Here is a 14,727-nt window from a genome sequence, read left to right on the forward strand (position 1 = left end):
CCTAGGGCGTGGAGCTGTTACATTTCATTGCAGACCTTTCTGTGTGCCTGAATTTTCTTTTTTTTTTTTTAACTACAAACTGGTATTAAAAAAAAAATCTGTAATTAGTCAAAGTAGACATTTATTCGTGAAAATAAGTAAACGGTTTTCCTGCTATCTAAATGCAGGCTGTGAGGCTAGTTTACATGGGAGCTTGAGACAAAAGTGGGCTGAATTGCTCTACACAGTTATTGCTCTCATGAAGCTACATCAGCAAGTCCAAGACCTTCTGTTCTCACCCCTGAGCCAGACATGTAACCCACACAAAAAACTACAGACCGATGTTCCATATGTATATAGATGTAAAAATCCTTAAGAAAACCGAATAATTGCATTGTATGAAAATACTATAGTGTTATGGCTGGTTAGTTCTGGCACTGCAAGAGTGGTTCACTGTTAAGAAAAATACTAATGTAATTTACTACAATAAAAATGTTAGGAGAAAAAAATAGGCAATCACCTTAACAGACAACTAAAAGACGTCTAATAAATTCTACACTGACGCCTCTTTTTTTTTTCCTGGCTGCACCATGCAGCACATGGGATCTTAGATCTCCATCAGGGATCAAACCCACGTCCCCAGCATTGGAAGTGCAGAGTCTTAACCGCTGGACCAACAGGGAAGTCCCTGATGCCTCATTTTATGAAGGCTTACTAAATTAGAAATATCAAGTTACCTTGATAAAGGTATCTATCAGAAAGCAATAGTAAATGTCATACTTTTAGCACTGAAACACTACAAACATTCCCACTAAGCCAGCATAATAAAAGGATTCATTAATGTGATTCCACATTGTTCTTCTACCCCCCAAAAAATATATGAAAAATAAAGAATAAATTAGAAATAAAGAAACAAAATTATAATATTTATTCAGGATTAGATTACCTAAATAGAAAATCTGAGATAATGTGAAAAACTATCAGCGTTGGACAAGACAGGGAACCAGTGAAACTGGTAGTCTACCCTCTCTACCCAAGTCCAACACTAGAAACAAAAGGAGATCATAGACTCTGAACTTCCTATTTAAAAACTGCAAGAACCTCGAGAGGAGACAGAAGGAGGTTGTACCCTGACGTGGAAGGAAACCCAAATACCACAGTCCAGAGGTTCGCTTGGCAAGAACTTCTAGATTGTGTTCTTTCCTCCACCCGCCACTGTGTGGGGAGCTGACTGCCCGCCCCTCCCTCCATCACTGTGAAGCAAAAGAACAGCAGGTTCAGGAGGCAGCACCAGGACTGGGAGAAGCTGTTCCCACAAATACAGAAGACGGCCATTTCAGGCCTCCTCCTTCTCTTCTCCCTGTCCACTCCAAAAAGGAAAGGAATTGCACGCAACAGAGGAAGATGGAAGGATGAACAGAAGGAAGGGAAGCGGGGGGTGGGGGGTGGGCAAAAGCAGTACAGGCAGGTTACCTAAGGGGCACGCTCACCTGTATGGGGAGGTGCTCTGGGGGCAGCAAGTAGGGACTAAAGGAAGGATAATAAAGCTTGTGATGAAATTTCTTCATCACAGGATCCACCAGCCAACACTCAAACATGCCAGATAAGGACATACAAAAGGTAAAAGAATTCATCGTCAGTAGACCATCACTGCAAGAAATGTTTTAAAAAGTCCAGGCAGAAGGAAAATCATAGAAGACGGAAATCTGGCTTTACACAAATAAAGAGCACTGAAAACTAACTATGTGAGTAAATGAGTAATTTTCTTTCTTATTATTTAAATCTCTTAAAAAGATGATTGACTGTTTAAACTAAGTTAATACCAACGTTTGTGGGGTTTATGGTACATGTAAAAGTAGAATGCATGACAACAACAGCAAAAAAGGTAAGAGGGGAGAAAAGGACATGTACTGTCATGAGGTTCTCACACTATATGTGAAGTTGTACACACATTTGAGGGGCGGAACTTGGTAAGTTGACAGTATATTCTGTAAACTCCAAATCAACCACTAACAAGGCAAAAAAGGAATTATAGCTAATAAGCCAACAAAGGAGATAAAATAGAACCAAAAGAAATTTTGATTGGAGCTGGCCTGACAGCACAAGTTCCACAGACTGCTTGCCAGCAAAACTGGTAAAAATTATTTTTTAATAATTCAATTTTTAAAAATTATTTTTAAAATAATTTTTAAAAAACCCAACCATTTACAGTCTCTGGAAATGGCCCTAACACACAGCAAATGAAAAAAATATTTATTCAAGAAAATCTACTAAAACTTAGTAATAGTGAGGGTCTAGGTATGTGAGCCAAGACCTGCTCCTTCCCTCCCCCAAGAAGGAAACTCCACCCCAGACAGGTACAGCCAAAAATACAGGGTTCCCTCTTCTGCTAGGCCCGACAGAAAGCAATTTTTCTGGGAGAGATAGGGCATCAGCATTTCTCATCCTGGCTCCAGGTACCTGTTGCTGAGGCTGCGTCCCAGGCAAGTGCAGTTGAAAAGTGGGGCTCCCTTCTCCCACTCAGCCCCCATGCTGGGATGGACTCTCTGTCTACACTGGGAATGGTATCACCAAGGATACTGGGGACCCAAATGCCCTTGCCCTAGTTTATGGGGTGGGGGTTCCATACTGAGAGAGACATGGGGTAACTGCCCACCCCCTGCTTCATCTGCAACAGGGTGTGAAGGTCAAGCCCTAGGGTACACTCAAAACAGTGGTGAGAGGCAGCTGGTAAAGGAGATTGGTAGATTCATTGGCAATATAGGCTAAACTGTGTGACGACCAGTTTGCTAGACATAAACGGGTAAGAGACAGCTGAGAAGAGCCCTCCTGGTGTCAGAACAAACTTTAAACACTGACCTCAAGAACTATTCCTTTGAAGGAATATGAATTCACTTGAATTATTCTTATATAGCAATTTATGCTCTTAGGTATTGTTGAAAACAGTAAAGCAGTCAGCAATAAGTGGAGCTTGACAGCTGGGTGTGGTCAGGGAGAGAGAGGCCAGCCCACACCACTGCCACCTCAGGGTGACTGTGGGTACACCCAGCGCTGTATTCCTGAGAGAGATCATTAGAGGTTTCACACTGCAAGGGCAGGGGAGCAGACTTTGCTAAAATTATCCAACCAGTCAATATACAAGCAAACAAGTCAATAATAATAACAAGCCTAGTCGGGGTGGGGGGGACCAGTACCCAGAGTTACTATAATATATTATCTAATATGTCCAGTTTCCAACAAAAATTAGGAGACATGCAAAGAAACAAGAAAGCATTACCCAGACACCGAATAAAAAGAAGGCCCAGAAACTTCTAGTGAGAACATCACGGTGTCTGATTTAACAAAGACCTCAAAGTAACCATTATAAATATGTTCAAAGACCTAAAGGAAACCGTAATTAAAGAAGCAAAGAAAGGTATGAAGACAATGTCATATCAAATCAAGAGTATCAATAAAGAGACAGAAATTATTAAAAAGGATCAACTGGAAATTCTAGAGCTGAAAAGTATAACATCCTAACTAAAAAATACCCTGGAGGAACTCAACAGTATATTTGAATCGGCAGAAAAATAAGCAAACTTGATGGATAAAAATAATGCAATCTGAAGAACAGGGAGAAAAAAGAATGAAGAAAAATAAACACGACCTCAGAGAAATCTGAAATACTATTAAAGACACTAACATATGCATAATAGTAGTACCAAAAGAAAAGGAGAGAGCAATAAGCACAAAAAATATTCAAAGATATAACGGCTAAAATCTTTCCAAATGCAGTGAAAAACATTAATCTACACATTCAAGAAGCTCAACAAACTCCAAGGAGGATAAACTCAATAGATTCACAACTAGATACATCATAGTAAAAACACTGAAAGCCAAAAACAGGGAGAAACTCTTAAAAGAGACAAGGGAAAAAAAAGGAAATCTCAGTAAGATTAACAGTTGACTTTTCAGCGCCAACAATGGAGGCCAGAAGGCAGTGGGATAACATATTCAAAGAACTCAAAGAAAAAACTGTTAACCAAGAATCCTATATCCAACAAAACTATCTTTCAAAAATAAAGGAGAAATTAAGACATTCCAAATAAACAAACACTGAGAGAAATTGTTGTTGATTCACCTTACAAGAGATACTAAAGGAAGTTCTTTAGATTAAAAAGATTGACCCCAAGTGATTCCAGGGAGTATTTCAAATCCATGAAAGAAAAAAAGAGAGCACCAGTAAAGTAACTGTTAATTATAAAAGACAACATAAATGCATATTTCTTCTCCTTTCTTCTGCTAACTGAAGTAGCAGTAGTAAAAAAAAAAAAAAAATTGTATAAAACAATATGTAACAACCCAATCAAAAAATGGGTGGGGGCTTCCCTAGTGGCACAGCGGTTGAGAGTCCACCGGCCGATGCAGGGGACACGGGTTTGTGCCCTGGTCCGGGAAGATCCCACATGCCATGGGGTGGCTGGGCCCATGAGCCATGGCCGCTGAGCCTGCACGTCCAGAGCCTGTGCTCCACAACGGGAGAGGCCACAAGAGTGAGAGGCCTGCGTACTGCAAAAAAAAAAAAAAATCTATGAACAATAAATGCTGGAGAGGGTGTGGAAAAAAGGGAACCCTCCTACACCGTTGGTGGGAATGTAAATTGATGCAGCCACTACGGAGAACAGTATGGCAATTTCTTTAAAAACTAAACATAGAGCTACCATATGATCCAGCAATCCCACTCCTGGGCATATATCTGGAGAAAACCATAATTCGAAAGGATACACGCACCCCAGTGTTCACTGCAGCACTATTTACAATAGCCAGGGCATGGAAATAACCTGTATGTCCATCGACAGAGGAATGGATAAAGAAGATATGGTACATATATACCATGGAATATTACTCAGTCATAAAAAAGAATGAAATAATGCCATTTGCAGCAACATGGATGGACCTAGAGACTGTCACACAGAGTGAAGTAAGTCAGAAAGAGAAAAACCAATATCGTATATTAATGCATATATGTGGAATCTAGAAAAATGGTACAGGTGAACCAGTCTGCAAGGCAGAAATAGAGACACAGATGTAGAGAACAAATGTATGGACACCAAGGAGAGAAAGCAAGGGATGGGGGGTGGGATGAATTGGGAGACTGGGATTGACATATATACAATAATATGTATAAAATAGATAACTAATAAGAACCTACTGTATAGCACAGGGAACTCCACTTCACTGTACAGCAGAAACTAACACAACATTGTAAAACAACTATACCCCAATTTTAAAAATGGTACAAATGAACCTATTTACAAAACTGAAATTGAGTCACAGATGTAGAAAACAAACTTATGGAAGGGGGAGTATACATTGGGAGATTGGGACTGACATACACATACTACTATATATAAAAGATAACTAATAAGAACCTACTGTATAGCACAGGGAACTCTATTCAGTGCCCTGTAATTACCTACATGGGAATGGAGTCTAGAAGAGAGTGGGTATATGTATGGCTGATTCAGTTTGCTGTACAGCAGAAACTAATACAACATTGTAAATCAACTATACTCCAATAAGAAATTAATTTAAAAAACAATATGTAAGTAATGTATTATTGGGTCTATAACATACAGAAACTCTGAATCTGGCAAAACTATCCTTCAAAAATGGAGAAATAAACACATTTGCAGATAAACAAAAGCTGAGGGAGATATTCCCTAACAGATCTGCCCTACAAGAAATGCTAACAGGAGTCCTTCCTGCTCTAATGAGAACACTAGACAGTAACTTGAAATCATACAAACAAATGAAAAACATTGATGAAGATTACTATGTAGCTAAATATAAAAGCCAGTATTATTTTACTTTCAGTTTGTATTTTTCCCATATGATTTAAAAAACACATTAAACAATGATTATAAACCTATGTTAATGGGCAAATAATAAAGATGTAATTTGTGACAAAAATGATATAAAGTGGGAGGTACACAGCTGTACAGGAGCAGAGCTTTATACACTATTAAAGTTAAGTTGATGTTAATTCAAATTAGATTGTTATAAATTTAAGATGTTAATTGTAATCCCCACAGTGATGACTAAGAAAATAACTTACAAATACACAGAATAGGAAATGAGAAGGGAATAAAAATGGCACACTAGTAATAACCAATTACACACAAAGGAAAGCACTGATGGAGGATTGAAGAATAAAACAGATAGACAGCATATAGAAAACAACAGCAAAATGGCAAAAGTCCTTCCTCGAAAGTAATTACTTTAAATATAAATGCTCCAATTAAAAGGCAACGATTGGCAGAATGGATTAAAAAAACACATGATACATTTAAATGCTACAGGAGACTCATCTTAGATCCAAAGGCACAAATAAGTCGAAAGTGCAATGATGGAAAAAGATATTCCATTCAACCAACAACCAAAAAAGTGCTGGAGTGATTAAACTAGTACTAGGGAAAATAAACCCTAAGTCAGAAATTGTTACAAGAAACAAAGGACACTATATACTGATGAAAGGGTCAATCAAGAAAATATAACAATTATAAAACTATACACATCTAACAAGAGAGCCCCAAAATAAATGAAGCAAAAATGAACAGAATTGAAGGGAGAAACATAATTCTACTATAGTAGTTGAATACTTCAACACCTCACTTTCAATAATAGATAGAACATCAAGACAGAAGGTCAGTAAGGTAATAGAGGACTTGAACAACACTATAAACCAACAGACCTAACAGACATATACAGAACACTCTACTCAGTAACAGCATTGCATTGCATTCTTCCTAAGTGCACATGCAACATTCTCCAGGACAGACCACATGTCAGGCCACAAAACCTATCTCAAAAAATTTTTAAAGACTGAAATCAGATTAAGTATCTTCTCTGACCACAATGGAATGAAACTAGAATTCAATAACGGAAGGACAAATATGTGAAAATTAAACAACCTACTCTTAAATAACCAATGGGTCAAATAAGGGAAATTAGAATATACTTAAGAGATAAATAAAAATACAGCATACCAAAACTTACAGGATGCAGCAAAAGCAGTGATCAGAGGGAAATTTATATATAAATGTCTATATAAAAGACATCTCAAGTCAACAACCTAACTTTACATGTTATGGAGCTAGAAAAAGAAGAACACATTAAACACACAGCTAGCAGAAGGAAAGAAATAATAAAGATCAGAACAGAGGTAAATGAAATAAAGACTAAAAAAACAACAGAGAAAATCAATGAAACCAAAAGTTGGTTCTTTGAAAAGATCAACAACATTGACAAACCTTTAGCTAGACTAAGAACCAATAAGCTTCAAATTACTAAAATAAAAAATGAAAGTGGGCAGACTTCCCTGATGGTCCAGTGGTTAAGACTCTGCACTTCCACTACAGGGAGTGCGGGTTCGACCCCTGGTCAGGGAACTAAGATCCCACAAGCCGTGAGGCACGGCCAAAAAAAAAAAAAAAGAAAAGAAAAGAAAAAGAAAGTGGGTTCATTACTACTAAACTTAACAGAAACCTAAACAGATTATAATTGAATATTATGAACAACTGTATGCCAACAAATTAGATAACCTAGATGAAATGGACAATTTCTAGAAACACACTAACTCTCAAAACTAACTCAAGAAGAAGTAAAAAAATCTGAACATACCTATAACAAATACAGAGATTGAATCAGTAATCAAAATCTCCCAACAACAGCAAAAAAGCCTAGGATCAGATGGTTCCACTAGTGAATTCTACCAAACATTTAGATAATTAACAACAATCCTTCTCAAACTCTTCAAAAAAAAAAAAATAGAAGAAAAGGAAACACTTCTTAACTCATTCTACAAAGCCAGCATTACTCTGATACTACAGTCAGACGGAGACATCAGAAGAAAGGAAAACTACCTACCAATATCCCTTATGAATATCTATGTAGAAATCCTCAACAAAATACTGGCAAACTAAATCCAGCAGCATATTAGAAAGATTATACACCATGACCAAGTGGGATGTATCCCAGTAATGCAAGGGTGGTTCAACATATGAAATCAATCAGTACAATATACCACCTTAATAGAACTGAAGGAAAAAAACCTACATGATTATCTCAGTTGATGCAGAGAAAAGATTGGACAAAATCCTCTTTCATGATAAAGAAAAACACAGTCAACAAACTAGGAATTGAAGGGAACTTCCTCAGCATGATAAAGGGTATTTACAAAAATCCACAGCTAACATCATACTCAATGGTGAAACACCATACGCTTTCCCCCTAAGATCAGGATCAAGACAAGGGTGTCTCCTTTCTCCACTCCTACTAAACACTGGAAGTTCTAGCTGAAGCAATTAGGCAAGAAAAAGAAAAAAGGCATCCAGTTAAAAAGGGATAAGTAAAACTATCTCAGTTGCAGATGACATGATCTTAAATATAGGAAATCCTAAAAACTCACAAAAAAACTACTAGAGCTAATAAACAAGTTCAACAAAGTTGCAGGATACAAGATCAATACACAGGAAAATCAGTTTTCCTATACAATAACAATGAACAATCTGAGAAGGAAATTAAGAAAACAATTCCATTCACACTACCATAAAAAATAATAAAGTGCTGAGGAGTTAATTTAACCAAAGAGGCAAAAGCCTTGTACATTGAAAGTTATAAAACATTGATAAAAGAAACTGAAGAAGACCTAAGACCTAAGGAAAGATATTCTGTGTTCATGAATTGGAAGACTTAATACTATTAAAGTGACAACACAACCCAGATATACAGATTCAATGCCATCCCCATCAAAATCCCAATGGTCTTTATTGCAGAAATGAAAAAACTGATCCTAAAATTCATATGAAATTGCAAAACAATTTTGAAAAAGGAAAACGAAGTTGGAAGACTCATACTTCCCGATATCAAAACCTACCACAAAGCTATGGTAATCAAAGCAGTGTAGTACTGGCATAAGAATAGAGTCCAGAAATGAACCCATTCATTTACGGTCAACTGATTTTCACAAAGGTACCGAAACTCTCAATGGAGAAAGAATAGTCTTAAACAAATGGTGTTGGAACAACTCAATATCCACATGCAAAAGAATGAAGTTATATTCTTACTTCACACCATATACAAAAATGAACTCAAAATGGAACAAAGACCTACATAAAAGAGCTCAAATTATAAAACTCTTTGAAGAAAACAAAGGAGTAAATGTTCATGACCTTGATTAAGCAATGATTTCTTAGATAGGACACCAAAAGCACATAAAATGACAACAAAAATAAATTGGATTTTATCAAAATTACAATTTTTGTGCATCAAAGATTATTCTCAGGAGAGTGAAAAGACAATCCAAAGTATGGGAGAAAATATTTGCAAATCATATATCTGATAAGGGTCTAGTATCCGGAATATATAAAGAACTCTTACAGCTCAACAACAAAAACGCAAACAATCGAATTTTAAAATGGTCAAAGGACTTGGATAGACATTTCTCCAAAGAAGATATACAAATGGACAACAAGCACACAAAAAGAGGCTCAATATCATTAGTCACTAGAGAAATGCAAATGAAAACCACAATGAAGGGCTTCCCTGGTGGTGCAGTGGTTGAGAGTCCACCTGACGATACAGGGGACACAGGTTCGTGCCCCGGTCCAGGAAGATCCCACATGCCGCGGAGCGGCTAGGCCCGTGAGCCATGGCCGCTGAGCCTGTGTGTCCGGAGCCTGTGCTCAGCAACAGGAGAGGCCACAACGGTGAGAGGCCCGTGTACCACAAAAAAACAAACAAACAAAAAAAACACAATGAAAAACCATTTCACACTCACTAGGATGGCTATAATTAAAAAGAACACAGAAAATAAGAAGTGTTGGTAAGGATATGGAGAAACTGGAGTCCTCATACATGGTTGATGGCAATGTAAAATGGTGCAACTGATGTGGAAAATAGTTTGGCAGTTCCTCAATATGCTGAACATAGAATTACAATATGACCCAGCAATTCAACTACGAGGTATATACCCAAAGGAACTGAAAACCTATGTTGAAACAAAAATTTGTACACAAATGTTTATACTAGCACTCTTCACAACAACCAAAAGGTAGAACAACCCAAATGTCCCTCAGCTGATGAATGGATAAACAAAATATGGTACATCTATACAATTAAATATTGGGTTGGCCAAAAAGTTCGTTTGGTTAATGAATACATTGTTCAATAAAGTTCTCAGTGCAAATGAAAAACGTCTTTCATTTTTACTTAAAACCAAATGAACTTTTTGGCCAACCCAATATTATTCTCTCGTAAAAAGGAATGAAGTACTAATATATGCCTCAACATGAACCTTAAAAACATCTTGCTACATGAAAGAAGCCAGTCACAAAAGAACACATATTATATGATTCCATTTATACAAAATGTCTAAAACAGGCAAATCTACAGACAGAAAGTAAATCAGTGGTTGCGTAGGGCTGGGGGGATGGGGGATGGAGGGTGATAACTAAAGGATACAGGGTTCCTTTCTGAGGTGATGAAAATGTTCTAAAATTGACTGTGGTGGTGGCTGCACACATCTGTGATCATACTACAAAACACTTGATTGTATACTTTGATGGGTGGATTGTATGGTATATAAATTGTATTTTAATAAAGCTGTTATAAAAGATATTTAATTAATCCAAAAGAAGGCAGAGAAAGAGGAAAATGGAATGAAGAATAGATGCAACTAATATAAGATAATAGCAAGAAGAGAGACTCAAACCTAACCACATCAGTAATCATATTACATGTAACTAATGTAAACATCCCAGTTAAAAGGCAGAGATTGTCAGATTGGATTTAAAAAGCACCATCATATGTCGTCTACAAGAATCTATAAGGGAGGGGGCATCCTTTAAATATAAAGACAGGAATGGGTTAAAAGACAAAATGATGGAAAAGATACACTATGCTAACACTAGTCAAAATAAAGCCAGAGCAGTTATATTAATATCAAACAATGTATATTACCAGAGGTCAGGAGGGTTATTCGTAATGATGAAGGGGTCAATTCTTCACAACAATCTCAAATATTAACAGAGTTTCAAAATACACAAAGCCAAAAATGATAGAACTATAAGGAAGAATAATAAATCTACAGTTAGAGTTGGAGATTTCAATACCCCACCTCAGTAACTGAGAACAAGTAGACCTTGTATCAGCAAGGATGCAGTAGATTTAAACAAGATTGTGCCCAACTGGACTTAATTTACATTTACAGAAAACTCCACCAACACCAGCAGATACACAATCTTCTCAAGTGCACACGGAACATTTGCCAAGATAGGCCTTATCCTGGGCTATAAAGTAAATCTTACTAAATTTAAAAGATTCAAGTCAAAAAGGTATGTTCTCTTACTTCAGAGGAATTAAATCAGAAATGAATAATAGAAAGATATCTGGGAAATCCCTCAAATATTTGGAAACTAAATACTAAATACTTCAAATAATCCATAAATCAAATAAGAAATCAATGGGGAAATTAGAAGGTATTTTGAAGCTGAACGAAAATTAGAACATAACATATCAGAATTCGTGGGATGTTGCTAATGCAATAGTTAGAGGGGAATTTATATCACTAAATGCCTATGCTAGAAAATGAGAAAGGTCTCAAACCAATGACTTCAGCTTTCACCTTAAGAATTACAAAAAGAGGGGCTTCCCTGGTGGCGCAGTGGTTAAGAATCTGTCTGCCAATGCAGGGGACATGGGTTTGAGCCCTAGTACAGGAAGATCCCACAGGCCACGGAGCAACTAAGCCCGTGCGCCACAACTACTGAGCCTGCGCTCTAGAGCCTGCGAGCCACAGCTACTGAGCCCGCATGCCTAGAGCCCGTGCTCCACAACAAGAGATGCCACTGCAATGAGAAGCCCAGGTACCACAATGAAGAGTAGCCCCCACTCGCTGCAACTAGAAAAAGCCCGTGCGCAGCAACAGAGACCCAACACAGCCAAAAATAAATAAATAAATTTAAAAAATAAGAATTACAGTAAGAACCAATTAAACCCAAAGTGAGCAGAAAGAAAATAATACAATTCAGAGTCAAAATAGAAAACAGACAAAATAGGAAAAAGAAAAACAATATAGAAAATCAATGAAACCAAAAGCTGCTTCTTTAAGAAGATTTTTTTTTAATGGACAAAAACAAATCTAATGTCACAAGAAAAGAATTTTAAAAATTAGGGGTGACCAATAATGACCAATCACACCAGGAATGAAAACACCCAATGGCTTTCTGTTGGGCTGAATAAGTAAAGAATGAGCAGTGGATGTACACAAATCCTTACTGAAGCATAAGAAAGCCAGGCTCACCGTGTCCTTAGTAAGTGGTATACTCAAGTATTACTCAGGATAATTTTCACCAGGATTTGAACAACAGGAAATTATTTAAGTACATAAGTCGATAAGAATAATAAACTAAACACGGTTACTGACCTCCTCGGGGAGAAGGAGAATCGTGCCCTCCAATGACCACAAGGATGCCGGAACCTTCCAGCTTCTCTTTCCATTTTTCAATGATAGTCATAGACTTGTCCTGAAAGCACGAGGACGTTGGCAGGTCAGGAAACTTTCCTCCAGTCAGAGGTGACTTACACTAGGGCTAAATCACCAACAGGAAGTTCATAAATACCTTACTGGCATCATTAAAAATGGAAAGCTCCATGGAGCCTTCGAAGTCCTGCTGCAAAACAGACCCCAAGCACTCGTCCAGCCACGGTTCAGCGTCATGGACCGGGAGGATAACAGACTGGAATTCAAAACAAAACGATTGAGAAACAAGTGTGGAAACTGAATACTCTTTCCATGGCTCTAATTTACTTCCCCATTACCATCCACACAATGCTTATTTCCAAAGGGCAAGACCTGACTTACAGAGTAACCCAGCATAAGGCTTCCAGGGAAAGAATATGTCCTGACAAAAAAAAAAGGTGTCTATGCCTCCTCTCAAGATTTATTGTCTTAGATTTCCCAGAATTGGTCTTTTGGATGCTTTTGAAAAGGAAACAAAAATCTGAAAGGCATCAAAAATGTTCCCAATTCAACGGCAAATTCATGTGTTTCCCAATCAGTGGTCAGAAACATCATCATTTTGGTTGAAACAAGCATCTGTGTATCTTGAACCCACTCATGAAATAAGCATTTTCAGTAAACCATGATGTTAGAGAAACTGCAACAAAAAAACCCTTTTAAGTACCCCCTACACTTGCTTTAACAAAGTATGGGGGTGGGGCTGGGAAAAGGGGAGGTGACCTCCCTCCAGCTCTCTCTTCCTTTGCTCTACTCCGTTTAGGATAGTTTGGCACTGTCCTCTTCTCATAGGGCCCACATAAAACAAAAATTTATGAAGTGTACGGAGTAAAACCAGTGAATCTTGACTGCCAACAAAACAACTGATTACAGGATTTGTCTTAATTCTGTATATTACCACATTAAGCAATACAGAATACCCAAAGATAGAAGTTACAGTCGGTCCTCACCCTTGAGTTTATACCCTAACGAAGAGTGGACACATTCCCAAGTAAGAAGACAGAAACACAGGTCATCCAGGTGTGAGCGTGTGTCTACACATGCATACACGTGCAAACATACATACATGCATATATGTACGAATTATATATCTATACAGAATATAGATATTTTAAATCTAAATCTGAATATGGTTATGAAAAGCTCACAGATATAAGCACTGAAAATACACTTCTGTCAAGTTCTTTACTCTGAGGATCTGATTCAACAGTGGTATCCCTTCCTGCATTTATGTTATCCACATAAATAGATCCCTAATTTACATACATATTTACTTTACTTCGGAATTATTTTTTAAAGGAAAGAATATTTTTACTGTTTTCAAGATCTACAATACAAAACATAATGTGAATTTCTGCCAAAGATGAGCCTTGATTAATCTCTGTTCGCACTCTTGCTGGTGCTTTAACGTTGATTTGGGCAGAGACCCTCATAGGCTGCCCAAGAGAAGCGGCGGTGGTGGTGTGGGAAATGGAGACCCAGGATGGGGAGAGGAGGGAGGGAGGGATAGAGGGGAGCGGAGCGGGGAGGAGGAGGACGGAGGAGAGAGGGACGGAGTTGAAAGGAGAGGAGAGGAGGGGACAGGAGACGACCGCAGAGTCGGGGAGACAGAGAGTCAGGGAGCGGTACTAGAGCTGAGGGGCGGGGAGGGGCGAGGAGGGACGGGGCGCCACCCCCATCCCCACCTCCCACCCCCGCCAGCCCAGCACCTACCACTTGGACGGGGGCGCGGGCCTGGCCGAGGGCGGCAGCCGTGTACCCGCTGGCCTGCATGGCGCGCGCTCCTCGGGCCGCCCCGCCCACTTCGGCCTACGGCGCGTGCGCGGGCGGCTCGCCGGGAGGCGGGGCCGAGGCCGGGCGCCTCCGATTGGCGCAGAGGGACGTCGATCCAGCGGGGACCTGCAGGCAGTGGAGAGGCGCGGCCTAGAGCGGCGGAAGGACAGTCCAGCCACAGCCACAGGCACAGCCCCCCCCCACCCTTCACCCCGCCACAGCCACAAGCACACGCACACGCCCTCCCCCCACCCCCGCCCCGAGGGAGCTCATCTGATCTGCTCAGAGGTCCGCAGTGAAGCAAGTGTTACAGGAGTTCTTGGGTTGTGCAGAAGGTGGGGTTTGTGGGAAGATGCTGCGCTGTCCCGGTGGCTACGCCTTCCCACGTGTGTCCCTTCTCTGACCAGGAAAGGTTC

The 14,727-nt window shown here is 39.1% G+C and overlaps 1 protein-coding gene across 2 annotated transcripts in view; it reads right to left on the reverse strand.

The window, feature by feature from the left end:
- The window catches only part of B3GNTL1 (UDP-GlcNAc:betaGal beta-1,3-N-acetylglucosaminyltransferase like 1), a 118,240-nt gene extending 103,936 nt beyond the window's left edge, over positions 1-14,304 (reverse strand). The window contains exons 1-3 of one of the 2 annotated variants that reach the window (XM_082861647.1): positions 14,252-14,304; positions 12,647-12,758; positions 12,446-12,545 (exon numbers count right to left, since the gene is read on the reverse strand). In XM_082861647.1, the coding sequence (XP_082717773.1) occupies positions 12,446-12,545; positions 12,647-12,739 (193 nt within the window). In that variant the 5' untranslated portion in view covers positions 12,740-12,758; positions 14,252-14,304. Of the gene's footprint in view, positions 1-12,445; positions 12,546-12,641; positions 12,759-14,251 lie in introns of those variants that run through there. The other variant, XM_082861646.1, reaches the window with a different exon arrangement.
- Positions 14,305-14,727: the final 423 nt, after the last annotated feature.

The sequence above is a fragment of the Leucopleurus acutus genome, assembly GCF_964270905.1.
Source record: "Leucopleurus acutus genome assembly, chromosome: 19".
Classification (NCBI taxonomy): Eukaryota; Metazoa; Chordata; class Mammalia; order Artiodactyla; family Delphinidae; genus Leucopleurus; species Leucopleurus acutus.